The sequence below is a fragment of the Cydia pomonella genome, chromosome 11, assembly GCF_033807575.1.
Source record: "Cydia pomonella isolate Wapato2018A chromosome 11, ilCydPomo1, whole genome shotgun sequence".
NCBI classification, from domain to species: Eukaryota; Metazoa; Arthropoda; class Insecta; order Lepidoptera; family Tortricidae; genus Cydia; species Cydia pomonella.
In genome coordinates this window covers 2250441-2277741 of record NC_084713.1, presented here as the reverse complement: position 1 = coordinate 2277741, position 27301 = coordinate 2250441, and the positions used below count along the sequence as shown (strand labels likewise).

The window sequence follows — 27301 nt, the reverse complement described above, 5'->3', positions numbered from 1 at the left end:
AATAAATTATTGTTTATTTTCAGGATACTATTGTTGTGTAATAATTATTTGATTTATTATACAAACAATAAACAAGCAAAATGTAGAATATCCATAGACAAGCCTAACCAAGGTTGCACAATCGCGAACAGCGAGCACCGAACGACGCTTTGACAGCGAACATGGACTGTCTCACGCGAAAACATAAATAAATGGCCACCGTTGTTATTAGACTCCTTATAACCACAAGATTTCATGTTTCTAAAATGGACGCCGATAACGAGGATCGGCAGAGGTAATTATTTACGGCAAACAAAAAAGCCCCGAGGTGTAAAAGTGCAATTTGTTAGCACGCGAACGAGTGTTTGTCACTTTCGCGCCATCGTGTGGTGTTATATTTAGTGTATTGTATTCAGTTGTGTCGTGTTGTGCCCGCGATCGCGACGCTTGTCAGATATGTTATCCATGCACTTTTTGCAGGGACCTAATATCTCGGCGGGAGAAACGGTGGAGCATGAATTCCCAGAGGCTCGAGCAGATCGTGGCGGAGCTGATGCGCCCCATTGGCGACCTCCGCCGCAGCTTCGACACGGACCTATGCGCGGTGAGCCCCCTCGAGCCGGGCTTGAGCTCCCCCCCATAGTTTTCCCGCCCCCCGCCCTGAGCTTTTCGTAAAAAGCCTTTGTGAATTTTCCGCCCACCGCCCTCCGTGCCCCGCCCGCCCCGCCCGGGCTGCAGCAGCAGCACCATGCACCTGTGCAATGTGCACTAGTTGCATTGATAACAAATGTTAATAATGTAACATGCTAAACTTTCATATTGCATCAATCGTGTGTATAATTCTCATATAGGTCAATTTTTTTACCAAAAACTGAAAACTATGCCTATTAAAACAATAACATGTGGCTTTTGGTAACACATAAAAGTTGATAATCCATTACATCCTGTGACAAATATCTTCTTACAAGTTGTTTCAATTATATTGAAACAAATTTTAAAGTACTCACATTGTTATGTTTAAGATATACAAATTTGGATACTAATATTAACAATGATGCATCAAGTGTGTAACTTGAGAGTTAAAATTATTCACGTCTCCAATTGGATCTAATCATATATTAATCAGTCCTACATCAGAATGTTATTCAGGAAATATGCTGAGTTATATTTAATTTAGATCTAACCAAAGCCATTGCTAAATTAGTCATGTATATATTATCATATGTTTTGGTATCTTGAAACTAAAACTGGATTATTATAATACTTCAATTTAAATCCATAAATATTTTTATTTTATATTATTATATTATAAATATCTATATTTTGCTACATAGAATCTTTCTCCAATATTTTATTGTTTTGAAATGAACAAATATTTTTTTGTTGCATTAATCCTACTAATATTACAAATGTTTAAGGTGGTTAGTTTTAGATGCTTGTTCCTTCATCACACAAATACAGCTGAACAAATGTTGTATCATCAGAGATAGAGCAAATCCGTGTAACTAGCACTGGTAAACACTACATATCTACCAACAGCAAACTTTACAGGAGTACCTTAAAATGTAGTAACTTTATTATTTTGAACTACTTTTTCCTTTTTTACCTGATAAACTCCTGTAAAACACATGATTCAATACTTTCTATGTAAAATGGGAAAAAGTAGCCTTCAAAATAATAAAGTTACTACAGTAAAGTTTGCTGTTGTGTAGATACGCAATATTTGCAAGTGTTATGCAGATTTGCACTATACCCGACAATATGAAACTTGGCACATGGAAAGTAAAATGGAAAATAGGACATAGGTCCTGAATAGGTTTAAGGACACTTTATATAATAATAATAATAAAAAGCCTCTTTATTCTCTTATCAAATTTATTGGACAAGCAGTAGATTTCTACAAAGTACATTTCCAGATTATACATTCAAGAAAATTGTCAAACATAAATTAATTAAAAACACGTACTATAAAGTGTCAGATTATTTGGAAGAAAAAGACGTATCCTATTGTATTAGTCAACTAATTAAAAATGTCATAGTTTTAAGGAAGAAATGTGCAATAATTGACAGACGTAAGTGTATCTTTGTATACCTACATAGCAAATAAAATTGAAATCAACTACTTACACACTTGGTAATATCATTTAGGTACATAACAACAATATTAATTAATTCATACTGTTAGTAGTTTATTTTAACTAATATGTTTCTTGTTTAAACTTTTTTTAATTGGTTAGTATATTTAAACTTAATTTTATGTCTATGTATTTAAACTTAAAGTTGACAGGATTTATGTACTTTATTGGGCAAAGACAGACAGACACTTTACTTAACTGAAATAAATCCCGTTAGAGATTACAATTTAGTATGAGTCTTAATAAAACCGGCCAAGAGCATGTCGGGCCACGCTCAGTGTAGGGTTCCGTAGTTACTCTTCTGTCACAATAAGCTAAACTGGAGCTTAAAGTATAGTAAATTGTTAACCAAGGGATGAAACGGTATCTTTCACGCTAGTTAAACAAATAGGCAAATTTGCATAATCAGTACCTAATTAAAGTAAGTATTTTTACTATGAAGGGGAAACTTTTTGCGATAACTCAAAAAACAGCTAAACTGATCATGTCCGCTATAGTTTTCATTTAATGTCTTTCCTAAGCTCTACTTCCACGATTTTTTTCATATTTTTTGGACCTATGGTTCAAAAGTTAGAGGGGGGGACACATTTTTTTTTCTTTCGGAGCGATTATCTCCGAATATATTCACTTTATCATAAAATGTTTGTTGAAGACCCTTATTAGTTTTGAAAGACCTTTCCAACAATGCCCCACACTGTAGGGTTGAAGCAAAAAAAAATTCGCCCCCACTTTACGTGTAGGGAAGGTACCCTCAAAAAAATTAAATTTTTAGATTTTAATGTACGACTTTGTCGGCTTTATTGATTTATATATCCATGCCTAATTTCAGCTTTCTAGTACTAACGACCACGGAGTAAAGCCTCGGACAGACAGACAGACAGACAGACGGACATGGCAAAACTATAAGGGTTCCTAGTTGACTACGGAACTCTAAAAAGAAGTGGTGGGGACAGTTTTACAACTTCTATTGCTTCTATGAGCAAGAACTCACAGTAAGCCTTAATACTGGCGCGACAGTATCTCACTCGTGAGATCTATTGTTCCCTCTCTAAATATTGCAGCTAGAAATAGACGAGTAAATCTATATAGCAGGTGGGATACTGTCGCTCATGTGCTAGGTCTGCAGGCAAAGGGTAGCACTTCAAATGATAACATAAACAATCAATCTATATCTACAGTTGTTGGAAGAATACCTGACCGAGGCAGGTCTTCACGCGCTCGAAGAGGAAATCCCCGGCTCACAAGTAGTGGCACCCAACTTTGCCGAGCTAGCACTACTCGTGCAACAGAGCGCCAACATTTACGGACGGAAGGTGGACTTGTTGTACCAACATGTGCTGGAGTGCAGCGAGTCATTACACACAAACACGTAAGTCACATACCTAAGTCTCAACACCCATAGAGTTCCCATCATATTAGCGCAGCCAATGTGCTCAAAAATATCTGGTACAGTCTGCAACTAATAGATAGTTTGAAATATCTTTTTCATGCGTGATAATAGAGGCTTTGTTCAGATATTTGTGATCACCTTGGCTATTCCAATATATCTAATCTTATAAATCCTCTAATTTATGTACAGATGTAGTGAATAATCCTTTCCCATCGTTTTTTTACGGAAACAGACGAACTTGTTATGCTATTTCAGTCAGTCTCAGTACAAAATGTACTGAAATTGACTGAAGTAGCATGACAAATACGAACGATCCCGAGAACATACGACGGGATAGGATTATTCATTACATCTGTACACAGATTTAACTTTTATTCCCTTTGTCCATAAACTGTGTTATACATTGTGTTAGTACTGTGGGCACAATGGTTGTCGATTTGCGGAAAATGCCCAGAAGCACTAACTAACTAAACTGTGGGAAGTATTATTTAAATGTCATAATTTCATAGGAGTTTCTGGGCTATCAAAATCGCTGACAACTTAGCTTGGTCTAACTATAACATTTCTCATACAAAAAAGTTCTCAAACATAAAAGGTTACTGTTCACAACTCTTGGAAGCAAAAATCAGACTTCCATATGTAACCATTTAATTGCATGAGATGATTTTCTCCAGAAAATAATTTTAAGAACAACAACCAGATAAAGACCAACGGCAACAATACAGGTACTAGCATTAATGTTATTGACCTCACAGTTCAAGGGCTAATTTTGTAAAATCCTTTGCACCAATATTTTCTAAAGGCATGATTCACTATTGCTCAAACAAGGACTTCATGAATAACAAAAGATGAACATTATCCTGGCCATTAAAGTCTCCTGCATTTTACAGAACAGAATAGGTTACGCCTCGACTAGGTTTCATGCAAAAAGTAATCACCATTCTAAATTATGAATTATCTACCTTCATTTAATAAGTATAAGTCTCAAAATAGATTACACTGGCTTTATCATACATCTTGGACAAACTTAGTTATCTTTTTTCTGATTTTGCAAAGGCAATGAGATATCAGAAGTAAACACACATACCTATTATGCAAATTGATTACACAATGTAAATTCGAAAAAAGGTGGAAAGAAAAATGTTTAAAATACCTTTAATTTTTCTAATAAGTAACACAACATAAAAATACATAGTTCTTTTAAATTGTATACAATTTCTGCGTTCTCCGGCCCGCTAGTATTTTTTTTAATCGGCAATTGATTAAATTAACAGACTTAAAATGGATATAATAAAAAAATAATTGTGAAAAAAACTTCAATAATTCACCTCTAGTCATTGATCGTAATTCCTAAAATGAGGCTTCACTCAGCCTTTACAGTAGCGTCTAGCGAAAACGGCGACAATATTACATTTTAATGTATGCAACGGGAAGGTTCGTGACTCAGCCTTGAAGACTTGTGTTAGACATTCAGAAAGCGATTTAGTTCTTCACGCCTTTTACGGCAACATACTTTTTTTAGACGCCCAGGTAGATATATAGGTGTTTTATTTACAATTCCACAGCATGATACTGGTATAACGGGTAGACTGTTTAGTTTTAGTTGAAATTGAAATATATCAGGAGAAAATAAACATTTTAAGGGAGCATTGAGTATTTCACGCGCCTTTTATCGAATTCTCGGGTTGGGCAGGATCATATAAAATAAAGGCAGGGACAAGCTGAGCTCTGAGCCCACGTACGTATCGTACGCAATGCGTTATGAAAATCTGATCCCTGATTTTTTTATTGCTTGGAAACATACTCCTCATGCATTGCGTTGCAAACGACAAGTCTGTTTTCAAGCATACAAATTTTAGGGCTCAGATTTCATAACAAATTGCGTACGTCTCATTTTGTCCTTAAAAAGAAACAAAGTAATAGAATTTTTTTGTCTTATAAATTTTTTAAACAAATGAAATTCAACCCAATTAAAAATACAACTAAATGCAAAGCTTATAGCTCGGAGCTATAATTTTGTATGGTGGGCGGTACGAGTCTACCACCTTACTAATGTATGTCATGCCCACCAGTGAAACCCACGACACATCGCTCGCCGAGGCCGAAGCGGAGTCCCCCTCAGCCGCGACCCCGAACCGTCGCAAGCGGCACGCCTCCGTCGCCGGCTGGGCGCGCATCAACCTCGAGGCCTGCGAGCAAGCCCGGCGAGAGGCCGACTTGAAGGCCCCACCGACGTTACCAAGGATGTATATCGAGTTAGAGCCGAGAGTTTTGGCGCCATGTGATGTACCGCTTTTGGATTATGCTGGAGAACCTGTGGGGTTGCTACAAGATTTTAATGTCACATGGAGATTACATGTAAGTCCTACATATTTACTATGCACACCATTGCGTAACCATACACTAGTACGGCTCCCTAATGAGTAATAATTTTAAGGACACACCAATGTGTTTAGTTATTGGATTGCAACAGGCGGTAAAGTGGCATCAACACATAAGATTTTTGCTCCAAGTTCAAACTTCATGCTTACTTAGAGATGTGTCTGTGAGACATAGGTATACTACAGTTGTAAAATGTATGTTTATTGACAGGGTGGTCTACTAGTAGACGAGCTAGAATGCGGCGAAGAGGACACGGCCTCCCTAGCCCTCCGAGCCATCCCCCTGTCGGAGCTGCAGGCCGCCATCGCGGCCGCCGCGCCGCCCTCCCCGCCGCCGCCGCCCGCCTCGCCCGAGCCCGGCCACCACCCGCCCTGCAGCACGCCTATACCCACAGGTAGCTGCCACGTGTTACACGAGCTAGAGGACACGGCCTCCCTGCCCTCCGAGCCATCCCCCTGTCGGAGCTGCAGGCCGCCATGGCGGCCGCCGCGCCGCCCTCCCCGCCGCCGCCGCCCGCCTCGCCCGAGCCCGGCCACCACCCGCCCTGCAGCACGCCTATACCCACAGGTAGCTGCCACGTGTTACACGAGCTAGAGGACACGGCCTCCCTAGCCCTCCGAGCCATCCCCCTGTCGGAGCTGCAGGCCGCCATCGCGGCCGCCGCGCCGCCCTCCCCGCCGCCGCCGCCCGCCTCGCCCGAGCCCGGCCACCACCCGCCCTGCAGCACGCCTATACCCACAGGTAGCTGCCACGTGTTACACGAGCTAGAGGACACGGCCTCCCTGCCCTCCGAGCCATCCCCCTGTCGGAGCTGCAGGCCGCCATGGCGGCCGCCGCGCCGCCCTCCCCGCCGCCGCCGCCCGCCTCGCCCGAGCCCGGCCACCACCCGCCCTGCAGCACGCCTATACCCACAGGTAGCTGCCACGTGTTACACGAGCTAGAGGACACGGCCTCCCTAGCCCTCCGAGCCATCCCCCTGTCGGAGCTGCAGGCCGCCATCGCGGCCGCCGCGCCGCCCTCCCCGCCGCCGCCGCCCGCCTCGCCCGAGCCCGGCCACCACCCGCCCTGCAGCACGCCTATACCCACAGGTAGCTGCCACGTGTTACACGAGCTAGAGGACACGGCCTCCCTGCCCTCCGAGCCATCCCCCTGTCGGAGCTGCAGGCCGCCATGGCGGCCGCCGCGCCGCCCTCCCCGCCGCCGCCGCCCGCCTCGCCCGAGCCCGGCCACCACCCGCCCTGCAGCACGCCTATACCCACAGGTAGCTGCCACGTGTTACACGAGCTAGAGGACACGGCCTCCCTAGCCCTCCGAGCCATCCCCCTGTCGGAGCTGCAGGCCGCCATCGCGGCCGCCGCGCCGCCCTCCCCGCCGCCGCCGCCCGCCTCGCCCGAGCCCGGCCACCACCCGCCCTGCAGCACGCCTATACCCACAGGTAGCTGCCACGTGTTACACGAGCTAGAGGACACGGCCTCCCTGCCCTCAGAGCCATCCCCCTGTCGGAGCTGCAGGCCGCCATCGCGGCCGCCGCGCCGCCCTCCCCGCCGCCGCCGCCCGCCTCGCCCGAGCCCGGCCACCACCCGCCCTGCAGCACGCCTATACCCACAGGTAGCTGCCACGTGTTACACGAGCTAGAGGACACGGCTTCCCTGCCCTCCGAGCCATCCCCCTGTCGGAGCTGCAGGCCGCCATCGCGGCCGCCGCGCCGCCCTCCCCGCCGCCGCCGCCCGCCTCGCCCGAGCCCGGCCACCACCCGCCCTGCAGCACGCCTATACCCACAGGTAGCTGCCACGTGTTACACGAGCTAGAGGACACGGCCTCCCTGCCCTCCGAGCCATCCCCCTGTCGGAGCTGCAGGCCGCCATGGCGGCCGCCGCGCCGCCCTCCCCGCCGCCGCCGCCCGCCTCGCCCGAGCCCGGCCACCACCCGCCCTGCAGCACGCCTATACCCACAGGTAGCTGCCACGTGTTACACGAGCTAGAGGACACGGCCTCCCTAGCCCTCCGAGCCATCCCCCTGTCGGAGCTGCAGGCCGCCATCGCGGCCGCCGCGCCGCCCTCCCCGCCGCCGCCGCCCGCCTCGCCCGAGCCCGGCCACCACCCGCCCTGCAGCACGCCTATACCCACAGGTAGCTGCCACGTGTTACACGAGCTAGAGGACACGGCCTCCCTGCCCTCCGAGCCATCCCCCTGTCGGAGCTGCAGGCCGCCATCGCGGCCGCCGCGCCGCCCTCCCCGCCGCCGCCGCCCGCCTCGCCCGAGCCCGGCCACCACCCGCCCTGCAGCACGCCTATACCCACAGGTAGCTGCCACGTGTTACACGAGCTAGAGGACACGGCCTCCCTGCCCTCCGAGCCATCCCCCTGTCGGAGCTGCAGGCCGCCATCGCGGCCGCCGCGCCGCCCTCCCCGCCGCCGCCGCCCGCCTCGCCCGAGCCCGGCCACCACCCGCCCTGCAGCACGCCTATACCCACAGGTAGCTGCCACGTGTTACACGAGCTAGAGGACACGGCTTCCCTGCCCTCCGAGCCATCCCCCTGTCGGAGCTGCAGGCCGCCATCGCGGCCGCCGCGCCGCCCTCCCCGCCGCCGCCGCCCGCCTCGCCCGAGCCCGGCCACCACCCGCCCTGCAGCACGCCTATACCCACAGGTAGCTGCCACGTGTTACACGAGCTAGAGGACACGGCCTCCCTGCCCTCCGAGCCATCCCCCTGTCGGAGCTGCAGGCCGCCATCGCGGCCGCCGCGCCGCCCTCCCCGCCGCCGCCGCCCGCCTCGCCCGAGCCCGGCCACCACCCGCCCTGCAGCACGCCTATACCCACAGGTAGCTGCCACGTGTTACACGAGCTAGAGGACACGGCCTCCCTGCCCTCCGAGCCATCCCCCTGTCGGAGCTGCAGGCCGCCATCGCGGCCGCCGCGCCGCCCTCCCCGCCGCCGCCGCCCGCCTCGCCCGAGCCCGGCCACCACCCGCCCTGCAGCACGCCTATACCCACAGGTAGCTGCCACGTGTTACACGAGCTAGAGGACACGGCCTCCCTGCCCTCCGAGCCATCCCCCTGTCGGAGCTGCAGGCCGCCATCGCGGCCGCCGCGCCGCCCTCCCCGCCGCCGCCGCCCGCCTCGCCCGAGCCCGGCCACCACCCGCCCTGCAGCACGCCTATACCCACAGGTAGCTGCCACGTGTTACACGAGCTAGAGGACACGGCCTCCCTGCCCTCCGAGCCATCCCCCTGTCGGAGCTGCAGGCCGCCATCGCGGCCGCCGCGCCGCCCTCCCCGCCGCCGCCGCCCGCCTCGCCCGAGCCCGGCCACCACCCGCCCTGCAGCACGCCTATACCCACAGGTAGCTGCCACGTGTTACACGAGCTAGAGGACACGGCTTCCCTGCCCTCCGAGCCATCCCCCTGTCGGAGCTGCAGGCCGCCATCGCGGCCGCCGCGCCGCCCTCCCCGCCGCCGCCGCCCGCCTCGCCCGAGCCCGGCCACCACCCGCCCTGCAGCACGCCTATACCCACAGGTAGCTGCCACGTGTTACACGAGCTAGAGGACACGGCCTCCCTGCCCTCCGAGCCATCCCCCTGTCGGAGCTGCAGGCCGCCATCGCGGCCGCCGCGCCGCCCTCCCCGCCGCCGCCGCCCGCCTCGCCCGAGCCCGGCCACCACCCGCCCTGCAGCACGCCTATACCCACAGGTAGCTGCCACGTGTTACACGAGCTAGAGGACACGGCCTCCCTGCCCTCCGAGCCATCCCCCTGTCGGAGCGCCATCCGCCATCGCGGTTACAGTCAATTGGAAAACTAGTTCATTGACCAATTTCAGTAAGCCCTTCAAACAGTGCAATAGTGAATCACTATTTGCTTAACGCGAATGGACTAGGTATACTCAAAATTTCGTTATCTGCATCTCTGTCGCTCTAACATATTCGAGCGACAGAAAGGTAAGTAGACGATAGATCTCCGTGTCATCCCTTTATCAGAACTTCAGACCGCCATTTACATTAAAAGTGATAAAAAGTTTGGTGCAATCGACCCTATATTCCTTGTCCTATGTCCCTGGTTGGGGCGTAGAACGTCCACAGTATGCCGCTAACTAGAACGGTCTTGAGGTTCAAGCTTGAGTTCGGTCCAAGTCTTCCCTTAACTTTCAGTAATAATCCTTCACCAGGTCTGCTTGGGATGGCGACTTATTCTAAAAAACTTTTTTGTTAAAGGATATTTTACCAATCTATAACTTACATTGTAAAAATATTTGTTGACTTTACACACTTTAAACAATATGTAATTAGAACACTCTTTGAGCTCGGGTCAAATTATGGCGGAAACAGGTGTGTGCTCAAAAATATACATTGTTTTGTGATATTCAATGAATCTAAATCGGTCAAACTATATGAAGAAAATATAAAATAATAATTGTCAAAATTAAAGTACCTAAGGATTTTTACTACTAAGGATAAGGACTATTAACGATTCTTACATATAATTTTACTACCACTTCATTAACCTCGAATCCTTCAGAAATCTAGTAAGAATAGAAGCTCCGGTAACTCAAAATACCAGTATCTGATATAAGCTTTGGCACTCAAATCCTGATTGAAATGATATTTCTATTTGTATTTTGTAAAAAAAAATAATAATGCTAGAATGATTTATTATATATAGAAGAGCCGGTGGCGGCGGCACCCACGGAGCCCCCAGCGGAGACAGCAGAGACAAAGATAGAACCAGCGACGCCGGCTAAGCAACGCAAACGGAAGCAAGAAGTCCCCACGCTTTTGCAGACAGGCGCTGGCAAGATCTTCCTTACACCAGGTAAATACTAATTAAAATAACGAAACGCTTGATGAATGCTGAGGCCGACAGTCATACAATTGTTTTCACCAATAGACATACCCACATAAAACATTTATTTAGCAAATAGTCCACAGGGGCACTTTTGCATGTCAAATTTTTACAAGCAATAAAAATAAACAAAGATTACAAAATACAATTACAAATATGGAATCAATGAAATTTTAGATATTTTTTTAGAGATGTATACAGTCTCTAAATGTCGAATTACACAAAAAAACAATGATATTAAAATACAAACAACAAATTCTAAAATTCTTTAGAGCTGTAAAAGTCTCCAAGTGTCAGAGATAAAATATAATAAAAAGACAAGAAATTAAATCAGACAGACAAGAAGCGTGAAGTGTCTCACGTTAATGGCGCTCAAAAGTAAAGTTACATACACGTAGCTCGTATACAGTTGAACAGACCCGTCTCCACAAACAGCACCCGTTCCCGAGTATGACGCGTATATCAGCCTCAGTTCAGGCGCTAACCTATTTGAGCCTACTCCCCCTACTAAACAATTTACTCCCACATAGAAAATGTCAAGGTCAGGCAGCCAAAATGTATGAAACAGACAATTTTTTTTCTGCATTTCGGGGTTGGTCCCATAGTAAAAGTTGCTCAGTATGACCTATATATTCACCCCGTAAATTATTGCAGGTGACTAAATAAACATCCTGTATTAACTAATTCTTACATTCTGGTCCTCTCTGGTCTGGCCTGGTCCTCTGGTGTTGCAGGTGTCTATGGGCAATTGTAATCGCTTACCATCAGTCTGCTCGTTTGCCTCTATTATCATAAAAAAATACTTTCCCAGTTAGACAAAAAAATAACTTCCTGTACGTTTTCACGCAGAAATAATTAACGAGTTTCGTTAAAGGAAAGAGGAGCGGTAACGAGCGGTGGATTATAAACACATACATATTAATTTATTTTATATTAGAGGGTAAAGCCCTTAAAATACTAGTTAGACCCAGAATCTGTTTTAGTAAAATGCGCATGAGTTTTATGACAGCCATTATAAATGAGGTCAACTATGATTACGTCACCAACGCCATAAAACGAACACCAACTCACTAACTGACCATTGGTAGACCTTAACCCGTTCATGTAAAGGTGACGAATAGTTAGTTATTGTATTGTGTAATATAGTACTAACAGCAACACTCTTAAATTAACCATCGATGGACCTTATGTCCGTGTAATAAGGCTCATGAATTATCAGTTAACAGTCTTATCCATAAAAGGTTTTTGACGACCTTTGGCCTAGTGGATAGTGACCCTGCCTTTGAAGCCGAAGGTCCCGTGTGATGAGCACGGATATTTGTTCCTGAGTCATGGGTGTTTTCTATGTATATAAGTATTTATAAATATTTATATATTATATATATCGTTGTCTGTACCCTCAACACAAGCCGTATTGAGATTACTGTGGGACTTAGTCAATTTGTGTAATAATGTTCTATAATATTTATTTTATTTTTTATCCACTATAATAATTAGTTAACAACTACTTAAAACCTTAGAAGTGTGCCACGTCATTGGCATCCGTCACTTGACGTTGTTATGCGTCATCGGATTCCTAAATACTTGTCAGTACCGGCGCTACACGTGAACATAATTTGCATTTTTTTCGCGACAATGATGCATTCAAATAAGTAGCTATATGTTGTAAATGATTTACGCTTTAACTAGTGTAAAATTAAAATCATAAGATCATAACCAGACTTAACTTCACCAGTCGAATAATAAACATTCTAGTTAGGTTTAGAGTAATGGAAATAGCATTGCCCTCTGACTGACCGCATACGCACGATATGATTACGTGCTTAGTTTAATGTTTCGTCTGAAAATACTACGTATAGACTCATACAGGATGTTTCGGCACGCAATCACAAGTTGGATTTACTCTGTGTGGAAATACTGGGAAACTGAATCTTATATTCATATTTCTGTGCTTTGAATCAATACCATAGATATCTCATAGATGCGCTGTCATCCTCAGTTAGTATCGGGACCGATGTCGTCGCAGTTAAAAATGTGTGCATTTCAACTACATTTACAGTACATATGGTGCTATTTTACCGCACTAGTGCGAAAATTAGCATATTACGTTACTGTGTCGAACATTTAAAGGGCCATATGTACTGTAAAACGTTGTATTATACATGTGCGAATAGGTAATTATAGCGAACTCCCTTCGGTCGTGTTTTAATTTATCGCCACTCGTTTCGAATTTCCTATTTTGTGCACTTGTATCGTAATGTACAATTATTGTACGCATAAGGTCTGCTCACACATAGACAGTGTGCTTAAACGTGCGATCTTGCGTCCTGTTTGGTACACACACACACGCGCGCTAAGTTGATTGTAATTACACAGTAAAAATGACAACCGGAACTACTGGGAGTGTGTTTGTACCTTCTTAAGTTAAAAAGTCACAGCTCCATACGATATTCTTAACACTTGTGGCATTTTGCTTTAGAAGGCATTTTAATAGTACATTACGATACAAGTGCGAAAAATAGGAAATTCGGAACGAGTGGCGATAAATTATAATATAAAACTTTTTTACAAAAAATAAAACCGACTTCAAATATTACCAAAAGCGCCATACATGTACCTATAACATTTGAAGAGTTCCCTCGATTTCTTCAAGATCCCATCATCAGACCCCGACTTGGTGCTAACGGGACTATCTCGGGGTTATACCCGTTCGATTAAAAAAAAACTAAAATCAGTTCACGATTCTCAGAGATATCGAGTAACATACTTACAAAAAAAAAGAAAAAAAAGTCAGTCGAATTGAGAACCTCCTCCTTTTTTGAAGTCTGTTAAAAACACGACCGAAGGGAGTAGCAGAGTAGCACCATATGTACTGTAAAAGCCATTCAAATACTCATTCGTCCATATTCTATTTCACTCGTTGAATTGATTCACTATAATTTTTTCACTAGAAATAATTTATAGGGCCTATGATATAGGCAATACAAGTGAACCTATTCATATAAGCTTACATTCGTAAAAGAATGATATCAATGGGACGACAAAGTATCATGAAAAGGATAGTGACTTGAATTCATAAAGTTTTAAGATTTATACCGTAAACCATAACGCCATAATATTACTAATACTGCCATACTTCCTACTAATACACGTTGTTGTTACTGTCGTTTTTATTTCAACCTATAAGGTTCTGGACTATTTACTTAATCTGAGAAGAGAAAAAAAATTAGTGACCTCATCCAAAAGACGTATTGTTAACATCATTTCAAAACAGGTTAACGACCTTTGCAAACTTGTATAACATCTGTATTTAGTAAGCGCAAATAAACGAAAATTTAAAGAAACATTGCAATAATAAGATTTTCATCACACTTGCTCGAAAAAGATCTTACTTCATGCAGGTGTACTGAAGGACAAAGGCCTACATTGTTCCCGCGGGAGTTATGGATTGTAAAAAAAAAGCTATAACTCCCTCCATACAAAATTTGTAGCTGTTTCATACATTTGAACTGGTCCATTTTCTATGGGAGGGTAAAAAAATTTTACGCGATTTCGGGGTTGGTCCCATAGTGAAAGTTGCTCAGTACGAGTATACTCCCAAAACCTCCCTGGCAACGGGAAAGCACATATTTTTTTGGCCACCTTGTATACATACTCTTTGCTTCGATGCCTAACCTGTCAATAAATTACAAAATGGCGGACGAATGTTTGATATGTCACCATATGAATTAGTTGGCTTAAAATTTAGTTTTTTCTTCGCAAGTGCGATGAAAAACATTATATGTAACTCCGGGGGTAAGAATATTGCAGACTCGGGTGTTTAATTCCCTCCAGCCGGCGGCTGTCGTTGCACAATGTACTATTATAATACGTATTAAATGAAAAGTTAGACATTTTCGAGTTTTTAGACTAACATCATCTTTAAGCTTAGAATAAATTTAAAAGTGGAAAAATTACTTTCTTGGGTGAGACTTGAACTCACGGCCTCTGGATCGATACTCCAGCGCTCTGCCATCTGAGCCACCCAGACCTCATCCATAGGCAGCACATTTTAATTAGTATATTTTTTTAATATCATCTTTCTCTCACAGAACTACGAGAATTCCTGAAAGAGCAGCGAGAATTCTCGCTCCCCGGCGAGATGGTGTCCCGCGTCGTGGCCGTGCGCGCCGCGCGCATCCTGGCCGCGCGCGCGCAGCGCAACGAGCAGGAACTCACGGGTACGTCTCGCGAGCTGGAACTATTGTAGCATGTGCCCTTACATGTATGAGTATATGGAGAATGCTGATGTTTTAATTAGACAAGGTTCTTAATTCCCCAGCTTTACATCCCCAATCCCCATCGAACGATAAAAAAAAATGGATTACATAAGACCCGGAAGGGATCTTGAACTATTCAATATCTCAATCAATCAATATCTTTATTGCTTACTTTTACATAAGAACATAGCTTAGGTACATAAATTGCTATACATATAGATCTATAAGTATAAATATACTTATATGGATGTGCAAGGTATAGCGAAAGCAAGCTACCTTCCGTACTAGTTTATACTGTATTACGGCATGTACTTTATACTGTATTATACCGATTTTTTTTTTCTAAATTGACAAAATGTACAATAAGTAGGGCTAAGATGGTCGGCTCTTTATCATTTGTCACCATTTCTGTCACGTTCTAAGGAGTATGTAAGTGCGAAAGTGACGGGCATAGCGACAGGCGATAAAAATGAAACCATGCTGCCATCGCAGGTCCATAGATAATTTAAAATTACTTTGTTAGGAGATTTTTATTCAAAGTGGCCCGTTTTCATTGTTGTTGCGTGTATAAATGGTCTTAAAAACAAAATTTTCAGATCGGATGAATTAGTGTCTCCCCAGATATATCAACTCGGAATTGGGGAAAGCCGATAAAAGAAACGACAATGTCTTCATGACAGACGTCGGCCGAGCCGATCAGAGCCAAACGACGCCTTTTTCGCTCTTATTGCGCAGACATAAAGGTTTGTTCTATCGGCTTTGCCGATTCCGCGTCGATATATGTAGGGAGACCCTTAGGGCTAGCCGATAGCACAGAATAAATAATAATACTACCATACAGAAAATAAATTTCCTACAAAACTGAAGTTTGACAGCGATTCAGGGCCGAACCATGTTGTCCCTTTCTTATGTATGGAACTATCCCTTTCGGCTATTTAGGGTTGCCAAAATTCATATAATTATATTATCTGTGGTTGTGCACGCTAAGGAACGTCAAGTTTTGTCAACCCTCATAATTGCTCGGAGCAATGCTGAGGCGAACGGAGCCGAGAACGCCCGAACGCTCTAGTTTCATCCCCCTGTCGATAGCCATATTTTTCATAAACATTTGACCGATTTCCATTAAACTTGGCAACATAAACAGTTCAAAGTGAACCTAATTGTATCAGTTTAAAAAACCACCTGTTCTGAGATAATTCGATTCAGCCCTTCTCCACATATTCGTAATAAATGCCCTTCCAGCCTAGCACGGTAGTACATAGCTCGCTCCCTAAACCCGCGCATGACTGAATCCTGCTTTACGCGGTCATCACACTGATGCACGCCGCTCCGAGTGAGCGAGACAGCGCTATGCATGTATATAGCTATGTCACGCTTGCACATCGGATCCGCATCCAATGTGAACACCGCTAGGTGTATGCTGTATGCGCTGTCACATATGGTGAAAGTTAAGTATAGGAACAATTATGGTTTGAACACGTTTTGATAACGTTCGTTTTGTTCAGAATTCCGTGGATTCGACGAAGTGGACAAGTCCGACTTGATGGACATTGGAGGTGAGTTGTTAGAACTAAACCTCCTAAGGCCCATCATACAAGAAAAAATAGAATATTTTACTGAAAATTATACCTTATCATATATATGGTATTGAATTGAATTGAATTGAACGGTCAAACTTATTACACCTTTCTGTTTGTGTCGGTTGTTATAAATAGCAGTTCAATTTAAAATCAATATATAAATTTAACTAAACAAAAGATCTGAACAAATACAATGGGTGGAACCGCGGGCCTTAGGTGGTTAAAGAAGTTGGGTAAACTAACCAATGATTGGCGCTGAAAATGAGTAGCCATGGCCACCTATTTTCAAAAGAAAATCACCACTGCTACTCTAAAACAAGGTTGAAGGTACCCATCATTGGTTTTGGTGGTTTATCCTAAGCTCTTTGCTAAGCTTCGTCGAATATAGGTACACATACACGGAATTCATTTTGTGTTAACAGGAAGATACACACAGGCACAAATTGTTTCATTTCCTGAAGGAACCTGACGTATACAATGTGTAACAAAAATAGCGGGGATTAGTTTAACATATTCGGTATCGTATTCTGATTAGGAAAAAGTAGAGTAGGAGGAGGAGTCTTTTAAGAGAGGTATGGACATTGTGAATGTCATCTCGCTTTGTGTGGTAGGGTACAGTACAGCGGATGTCATTCCAGATCTAGAGCAGAGCCCAACTGGGGAAGTACCTCCACCTTACAGAAAACCGCAGCCAAATAACACTAGACCCTAGTCATAGTGTCAAGTGTTATTTGGCTGCGGTCTAGTGTGTTCCTGCAGCGGTCATAAAATCGTTACGTAACTCGAAATCATGTGGTTATGACGAGCTTATAACGTCTATAATCAAAGAAAATGCGGAGGTGTTGGCTTTACCACTCAGCCACATCATTAATCTTTCAATGATGCAGGGTACGTTTCCAGAAAAATTAAAGATTAGTATAATTAAACCGGTCTTTAAAAAAGGCGATAAACATGTTTCAGATAACTACAGACCTATTGCATTAATTCCCATAATATCTAAAGTATTTGAACGGGTGATGTATTCTCGAATGTTGAATTTCTTTGATAAGTTTGATGTCCTGTCTGATCGTCAATTTGGCTTTAGAAAAACAGGTCTACAACTTCGGCTATAATTGAGTTGCTAGAAGATATTGCTGAGAGCAGAGAAAAAAGGTTGCCCGTGACAGCAATATTCATGGACATGTCAAAAGCGTTTGACTATGTCCAACACAATATTCTATTAAACAAATTGCATAAATATGGCATACGTGGGATCTGTGCTGACTGGATAGAATCGTATTTAGTGAACAGGCAACAGTTGACCGAAACTACAAAATGTTGTCCTGAGACTCAAACTGTTGAAAAGTTTCAATCTGACATTGAAATTGTAAAACAGGGTGTTCCACAAGGCAGTATACTTGGGCCGCTATTATTTCTTGTATATATAAATGATCTACCTAATATTACTAAGCACAAAGTAACTCTGTTTGCTGATGATTGTTCCGTTGTTGTTTGCTGCAAAGACCCTGCTACCTACGAATTTGAAGTAAATACTGTTTTCCATGATATCAATGTTTGGCTAAATAATAATAAGTTAAGAGTTAATTTAAATAAAACAAATTATATGGAGTTTCATGCTCCTCAGGGTAACCCCACAAATATTGAGATTATGTATAAAGATGTAAAGATACATAGCGTAACATCTTTGCGATTTTTAGGCGTTATGATAGATTGTCACAATAGTTGGGAAGTCCACATTGAACACATAGTTAAGAAATTAACCAGGTTTATCTTTGCTCTACGTAGATTGAGGAATATCGCTTCCAGGCAAGCAGCGGTATCGGCATTTCATGGCCATATAATGTCCAACCTCCGCTATGGCATCATCTTATGGGGCAATTGCAAAGACATTGACAGAGTTTTCAAGGTGCAAAAAAAATGTGTAAGGGCCATCTGTAGCGCCCGAAGTAGAGACTCATGCTTGCCATTGTTTAAAGAATTACAAATACTAACGGTCCCTTCTTTATATGTATATGAAATCTGTCTTTATGTGAAAAAAAATCTACACAAGTTTAAAATACAAAAAAGCAATCCGAGAATAACATCCAAACTCCATGGTTTTAATTTGTGCTATCCCATTGATCACAAAACAGCTTACTTTAGAAAGAGTGTATTTTATATGTCTATTCACACATTTAACCACTTGCCTAATGAAATTAAAATACTTGAACTACCTGAATTCGGACGTAAACTTTATAAATGGTGCTTAGACAAAGCTTACTATAAGATAAGTGACCACTTTATGCCGTCGAGTTAGTATGACATATTATTTGTTACCAATAATTTTATTCGCATCACATGTAATATTTATTTTGTATAATTATTTAGCTGTAAGATTAGTTTTAGTATTAACATTGTACGCCGCATCGCGGTTGATTGTGATGATTCTACCCTAACATAATTTTAAGATCATTGTAACTCACAATATGACAATAAAGATTTCAATTTCAATTTCAATTTCAATTGCAGGTGAGTAAGGTTGCCAGAGCTCAACGAGGGGGGTGTTAGGGTCGGCAACGCGCATGTAGCTCCTCTGGAGTTGCAGGTGTACATGGGCTACGGAGACTACTTACCATCAGGCGGGCCGTATGCTTGTTAGCCAACGACGTAGTATTTAAAAAAAGTAGTAGAATAAAATGACACTTTTTTCTATGGGGTAGGTCGTCCAAGTCTGCCAACCGTCCATACAAAGGCCAAAAAATTTTTTGTACCCATTTTTTCTTTTACTTTTTCCTAATCGGAACACGATAACGACTATGTCCTGAAACGCCGCTATTTTTGTTACACCTTGTATGAAATTAAGCTTTTGCGAGCTAATGTTTATTTTTTGCTTATTTTAATTATATAATGCTGCATCCAGATCCTGCAAGAAGCGTATTGCTGCAGCAAAGTTCCAACACACTTACAGAATTGGCGAGAGGCTGGTAAGTCAACCAGCTGGGACTCGTAATTTCTGGTCTCTCGCCAAAGCTGTCCAGGGGAACTTCTGTAAGGTCTCGCTACCTTCTCTGCACAAACCTGACGACTCACTGGCTCATTCTGCAAAAGAGAAAGCAGATCTTTTATGTTCTCTTTTTGCGTCAAATTCGACACTAGACGACGTGGGCAGCACACCACCCACCATCCCACGTTGTGAGCACTCCATGCCTAAGGTCCGCTTCACTCAAAGCGTAGTAAGGCGTGCACTTTTTGCTCTCGATGTCAATAAGTCCAGTGGGCCCGACGGTATACCCGCTATTGTGCTAAAAACGTGCGCTCCAGAGCTAGCTCCGGTTTTAACGCGCCTTTTTTCGCTTTCATACTGCTCAGGTAAATGCCCGTCATCCTGGAAGACTGCTTGGGTCCATCCAATCCCTAAAAAGGGTGACCGCACAAACCCTTCCAACTACCGGCCGATTGCGATTACCTCCCTTCTCTCCAAGGTGATGGAGCGCGTGGTTAACAACCAGCTCCTAGCGTACCTTGAGGACCACCAGCTCATAAGTGACCGGCAATACGGCTTCCGCCATGGTCGTGGCGCTGGTGATCTTCTGGTATATCTCACTCATCGTTGGGCCACCGCCATTGAGAGCAAGGGAGAAGCTCTGGCGGTTAGCCTAGATATCGCAAAGGCTTTCGATAGGGTTTGGCACAAGGCGCTTCTTTCCAAGCTTCCCTCGTACGGGCTTCCTGAAGGGCTATGCACATGGGTCGCGAGCTTTCTATCTGGGCGTAGCATTGCAGTTGTCATCGACGGACAATGCTCAGATCTCCGGCCCATTAACGCCGGCGTACCCCAAGGATCTGTACTGTCACCTACACTGTTCATCCTTCATATCAATGATATGCTATTGACTAGCAATATCCATTGCTATGCGGATGACAGCACGGGTGATAGCTTCTATACAGGTCGTGCAAATGCCTCTCGTGAGCAGGTGTTGGAATGCAGAATGCAACTTGTGTCCGAAATCGAGGCCTCTCTTGAGCAGGTATCCGAGTGGGGTAAACGTAATCTCGTCCAGTTTAACCCCAGTAAGACACAAGTTTGCGCGTTTTCCGCTAAGAAAACCCCATTTGTCTTAGCGCCTAAGTTCCAGAACATTCCCCTTACCATTTCTGAGAGTATCGGGATACTCGGTGTCGACATTACGAACGAAGTCCAATTTCGGGGCCATTTGGAACTCAAAGCCAAACTGGCCTCTAAGAAGCTCGGGGTGCTCAATAGAGCGAAACAGTACTTCACACCAGGTCACCGGCTTTCGTTATACAAAGCGCAGGTTCGACCACATATGGAGTACTGTTCTCACCTCTGGTCTGGAGCACCGAAATACCAACTTCTTCCACTTGACTCCATCCAACGTCGGGCAGTTCGTATTGTTGGTGACCCCGATCTCACAGTCGGTTTGGAACCTCTCAGTCTTCGGAGAGACGTTGGCTCTCTATGCCTGTTCTACCGTCTGTACAATGGGGAATGTTCTGAAGAACTTTTTGAATTGGTGCCACCGTCACGTTTTTATCACCGCACCTCCCGCCAAAGAAACAAAGTTCATCCTCACTTTCTCGACACTTGGCAAACCAAGAACAAGCGGGCATCTCGCTCGTTTTTTCCCAGAACGTGCAAGTTGTGGAATGAGCTACCTTCTGAGGTGTTTCCCTTGCGCTATGACATGGGGTTCTTCAAGAAGCAGGTTTTTAGGGTTCTCAAAGGTTGGCAACGCATAAGTGGCTCCTCCGATGTTGCTTATGTCCATGGGCGGCGATGACTGCTTCCCATCAGGCGGCTCGTCTGCTCGTTTGCAGCCTATTACATAAAAAAAAAAAAAAAAAAATTTGACAGACTGTATAATTTTGGTAAAGTTGTCTTTGTCTAATTTTAGTGAAGAATGAAAAAAAAATGTTTGTAAATAAAGAAAATAAAATAAACGTATGTAACGTAAACATGTGACAGTTTCGTTTAGCAACATTAGGATTTCTTTGTAGATAAAAACATGTGTTTATCTTCACGCTATCATTCGACGTTTTATTTAGGTATTAAACTAAAGTAATCTTCGATATGAAATTGATCAATATCGGCAGATTAATATTGTCCGATTTACAAGTTGATGCGACGTCGTCAACGATGATATTTAATACCGATAGGCGTTGAACTTACGGCAGCACCCATCGGTTGTGGTCTGGACACCAGCGGCATTTCAAACCCATTCATATATTGAATTCGATCAGACGTTTAAAGGTCGCACACTATATCAATTCCACACCACTGCGGCACCAACTCATCTCACTTTCGGTTCAGCTTAGTGGACAATGCGTAGACCACACGTAACACTACAATTACATAAATTTTCAAAATTTTAGGGAATACGACATGAGGCTTAAATTACAATATTTTATTTTGAGTCGAGTGACTGTTCTGAGTTATGATAGTGTTCTATGATCGTGCTCGGCCCGGAATGCCCATCTTTTGCCTCGATACCTGCTAGCGGTCAGTTCGTGGCTTACAATGACCAACAATTTCCTATTACAACACGTATACCACCCCAGGTTTCCTCGGCTTCACGGCGACGACGGAATCAGAAGCGACAGACATCTCCCTCTGCCTGTCCCGGCTGGCCTCAGCGGCCGAGTCGGACGACGACGGCTTCTTCGAGCAGAGCACGTTCTCCGGCTCGGAGGGCGCGCGGCCCGAGCTCACGCCGCCGCCGCCCACGCCGCCGCTGCCTGCGCCGCCGCCGGTAAATTCAACTATACATACGGAACTTTTTTCAACTTTTGCACCAATCATGGGACAGAGAAACAATTTGGAGTGGTTTTTGAAATTTTATCCTTCTGATGTATAGTTTCGCTAGTCTCGCAACGCCAATACGCTTAGTTTATTGTTACGTTAAAGTGATGTAAATCTGAATACCCTATTTACTTGTTGATTCACGGAGCGCTTATGTCGTTAAAAGGCGCAGTAAAATTGTTGAAACTTAACGAGGTATCGTAAGTCCTTAAATTATTGTACGATTAACCTAGGTTTTCTGAAATAGGTGAGTTAAACCGTAAAACGAATGAAATAATATTAGAGTATGTTTAAAGTGAAGTTTTGACATTTCCAGCCGGTGGACTACTCCGCGCAGCCCGAGTGGATGTCGTGGCGCGCCGACGTGGTGGCGCGGGCCTCCGCCGGCGAGGCGCGCGGCCTGGACGTGCGCGCGCTGGGCGCCGCCGTGCTGCGTGCGCTGCCCGGGGGGGACACGGAAAACAGGGAGAAGGGCCCGCCGGCGGCTTTCACTACAGTCTTAGACGCCGCGGCGAAGGATGATGCCGACGTGTCGAGGCTTTTCTTGGCTACATTATTTTTGGTAAGTGTTTCTTGGATTAACTGAGTTGTTAAGTGGGGCGGAAGATTTAAAAATGGAGGTGTGCGCTCACCGCCGCCGTGCTCAACTGCTTGCCTGAGGGAGGAGAAAGAGAAAGAGCCCGCCGGCGGCTTTTATGACCGTGCTGGATGCTGCGGCGATGGATGATGCCGACGTGCCGAGGTTTTTCTTGGCTACGCTCTTCTTGGTTAGTATTTCTGTTGTGGTAAACAGAGCTATAGATTTAAAAAATGTATGCTAGTGTACACTCTACACCGCCGTACGTAACTCATTACCTAAGCCCCTCCCTTAAATAGAAAAGGGTCCACCGGTCGTGTTCACGTCGGCGTTGGACGCCGCGGCCGAGGATGACGCTGTATCGGATCTATTCTTGGCTACGCTGTTTTTTGTTAGTATGCGTTTATTTTCCGGTGAGAAGCAAAAACCACAGAATTCTACGTTCTACAATCTTTCCATTCATCTTTTACTTTTTTACTCATACATCCTCGTCAGTTTAGAATATTCTTACCATGAATCATTGTACTAAATTTAATAATAAAAAAACCTTACTCAAAATAATGCTTTTATTTATTATTACAGGCAAACGCTGGCAACGTAGAGGTCGTACAACCACCGCCGTTAACTCTAAACTCGTTCTCGCTGCGGCTGGTGTCGCGGGACGAGCGCCTCTACAGCGCCGCCGCCGACTCCGATCCCGCCTTCCTCACGCGGTAGACGCCGACGCCGACAAACATATCGGGAACGCCGACTTAGATACCAGTGACTTAGTGAGGTGTTGTGAACGGAAAATGTTGCTGTATGTTAGAACGAGAGATATACGGAGTATATGTTTTGCTATCCCATTCTAACATATAGCTTAATAAACTTAAATGGACACAATGTGAGAATATAGACATAATAGTGTGAGCAAAAAATGGGGTAAGAAAATTACCCAATTATTCACGGGACTTTTTTTATATTAGTGAAGGTGCTCAAACCGAAGTGAGCTCACAGTATTAAAACGGCATGGACAATAATTATGTGGCCGTTTCCATATCAACGCCCGAGCTCCCTATTGGACGAGGCAATCATTTTGTGTGCGTTTTGTTTATTTTAATCCCGCTTACCTCGTTTTTATATATTTATTTAGAATTATGGTTCATTTATGAGTGATCATCGATTTGTAAATATATTGTATATACAGAGTATATTTGTACATATAGATTTCTATGAGAAGATGATATTTTCGAAGTACAATAGTTGTAAACCGGGACGGCGTTCCGATAATACGGCCCGGCGCCGCGCGGCGGCTCTTGCTGTCGATCTCTTTAAATACTAGCTTTGAATTTCAATTTGGAAATCGTACACTCGAATTCGTCACTTAACAGAAACTATTCATCGTTTGAGCGAGGCCGTAATTTTACGCCACTTTTTTTTTCAAGAGAGTACAGATTCGTAAAACTAGTTTGAGAGCATAAAGCCGAAACCTTGGTACAGCCGTCATCAAATATATCGGCCGAGGTGATAAAAATATCTGAACAAGCACCTAACGCCTTGACAAAGAGGCGTGTTCAGATATTTGTGAGCACCTTGGCCGCTCCGATATGTCTGATGGCGACTGTACAAACCGAGGTGTGTTGTGAATTTGACGAGCGTATGCTGTCAGATTATCCGATTGAACAGGATGAGGGGCGTTCATAGCTATGATTGAATGTAATATTTATTCGTTGTTTGCAGAACTCCGCTCTTTTAATGTTATTTATAAATTTAGAGTGCAATAAAATCTGTACTCTACTGTTAATAGTAGGCGTTTTGGACAAAATATTTGACATTGTTTGACATGATGCCAACGGCCAGTTTCTATCACCGCACCGGTCGCCGTCGGCAGGGTGTTCATCCTCACACCTTAGAACCTAAATGGTCGCATACTGTGCGGTTCAAGAGGGATTTCCTCCCGCGGACGCTCCGGCTGTGCAATGAGCTCCCTTCCGAGGTTTTTCCGAAGGTCTACAGGATGGGGTTCTTCAAACAAGGAGTGTACAAGTTTTTAAAGGGTCGGCAACGCGCATGTGACACCTCTGGAGTTGCAGGCGTCCATAGGCTGCGGTGACTGCTTACCATCAGACGGGCCGTATGCTTGTTTGCCACCGTCGTGGTATTAAAAAAAATGTGACCATTTACACGCCGCCGGCGTTAAAGTATCAAAAGGTTAAATATATAAGAGGCTAAAGATTTCAGGATTGTAACCGAGGTCGAGTGTGCTTCAAAAACCGTCCTATGTAAATAGAATCTATGGTAATATATGAAGACAATCATGTCACACAGTAAACGTTAGGTGTAAGTATAAGTGTTAGTAAAGTGAGACCGCCGCGCCGCCTCCAAATTCTGTGCCTTACTCCACCCGGGGTCGAGCTGTGGACCCTGCATACTGGTATTTGAAAAGCATCTAGTAATGTAGTGTAGGTAATGGTGGCTTACCAATCTTACCATCAAACTGTTTATTCTTGTCTTGGAGAGGGCTATGTTTCAGTTTCATGGTACAGTCAGCAAGATAATGACCAGAGTAGCCAAATATATCTTAACACATTCTTTTGACGACCATTCTGGCCTATTGTGTAGTGACCCTGCCTATGTAGCCGATGATTCTGGGTTCGAGTCCCGGTAAGGGCATTTATTTGTGTAATGAACACAGATATTTTTCCTGAGGGGTGTTTTCTTTGTATATAAGTATGTGTGTCGTCGCTCAGTACCCATAGTACAAGCTTTGATTAGTTTAGGGCTAGTTTGATCTGTTTAGGATGTCGCCTAATATTTATTTATTTATTTCTATAATAACAAAAGTGTGTTGGGATATATTTGACCACTTTGGCCGTCCCTGATGCTGACTTTATGTTTAAGTTTACATTTCACAGCCAGAAAATGGCAATTTGTATTATAGAAGAACATTTGAGTCTATTATTTATGACAGTGCAACTTTTATCAAAAATATGCAAGCTCTTTTAAAGTTGTACGATATGTGTATTTCATTTAGAAATATTAATAAGTTAATTAAATATTTCATTACACTTAAGGCAACGATAAGATTAGGTTTTATTTTAATTGATTTTTTCTTAGTGATTATGTCTAAAGTTATATATACACCCCACTACATTATTAGGTGCTTATTTTACCTAAATGCATGCAATGTATTCGATGTTACTTGACATTTAATTTAAAATGATCTTTAAAAACCAAAGCCAAATGACATATATTTTAATAAGTAAAAGAAGATTATATTTTTATCATAACAACAAAAATTTGCATGCATATATGTAGTTTCAATTCTCTGTACCATCGTAACCAATCATGTAGCATTGTATGTTACAAGATATAAGCAATTGTAATAGCCTCCTAATGCCCAGAAGTTTAAATAAGTACTGTGTTTTCTTATATACTTAATTTTATATTTAATTTATCATTATTTTTGGACACTATTGAAACTAAATCAAGATGGAATTTTACGTGAAATAATGTTCAAATTGTTCATTATGTTGCCTAAATATTTTTATACACCGTGTTTTTTTTTATTTCCGTTAATTTGAAGGGTGCAGCCCTGAGCTTAAATTAAGTAACTTTCACAAAGACCGGTATTCTAAATAACTACATTTCGGAGATAATCAATATTTAATATTTATCTTATAAGGCCCCTACGAGCGTGTACACTTGCCTTAGGGCCTGTTTACATATTGATTAGTGTTAAGTATGAGTTAATACATTTGATACTAAACGTAAATACTATCTCGGACGATTGATGTTCGAAATGACATTGATATGTCACAGTTTTCCATTGTTTGAATGAGTTAAATGTAATGCCCGTGTTACAACATCGCTATATGCAACATTTAATTAATTAGTATACAAAAAATAAATAAAATAAAAAAACTTTTTTTAAATTAACTATGCCATTTAGTTTCTCTTAACGTACTTGCCGATACCCCGAAGTTTAACGGAATTCAATAAGAACACGATGTATAGGTTAGGCTATGGAAGTGATAAAAATATTTATTTTCTTGAAAAACAAGCACAGAACATTGATTTCTAATCAATTCTATTTTATGAACTAAAAGCATTTTTGGGCGAAATTACGCTATTTTGCAATAATGAAACTGAGAATTGATTAGACCTGGGCGTTGTAATTTAAACTTTAAGGGCGTGTTAATTGGCTAACTTTTACAAAAGCGATCGTCGGCGAGAGCCCGCCCGTGGGTGAAGGTAGCTAATCATGTGAAGTGTGGGTGTGTGTGTGTGTGTGTGCGAGATGTGTACGTGTGTGTGGCGAGCGCTCGCGGCGCGCGGTCGGGCCGTAAAGTTGTTACTTGTTAATTAAAATAAACGTAAGTACACTA

The 27301-nt window shown here is 43.8% G+C and overlaps 1 protein-coding gene across 1 annotated transcript; it reads left to right on the top strand.

Annotated features, from left to right (window-relative positions):
• Nucleotides 1-24: 24 nt before the first annotated feature.
• Nucleotides 25-27301, top strand: LOC133523113 (nascent polypeptide-associated complex subunit alpha, muscle-specific form-like). The gene is made up of 25 exons (XM_061858622.1): nt 25-274; nt 460-583; nt 3293-3483; nt 5577-5862; nt 6097-6475; nt 6508-6627; nt 6681-6974; nt 7028-7321; nt 7375-7494; nt 7548-7667; nt 7721-8014; nt 8068-8187; nt 8241-8360; nt 8414-8533; nt 8587-8706; nt 8760-8879; nt 8933-9052; nt 9106-9260; nt 9403-9571; nt 10539-10688; nt 14810-14938; nt 16483-16533; nt 22117-22307; nt 22674-22919; nt 23517-27301. The coding sequence occupies exons 1-25, from the start codon at nt 192-194 to the stop codon at nt 23649-23651; spliced, it is 4251 nt and encodes a 1416-aa protein (XP_061714606.1). The 5' UTR covers nt 25-191; the 3' UTR covers nt 23652-27301.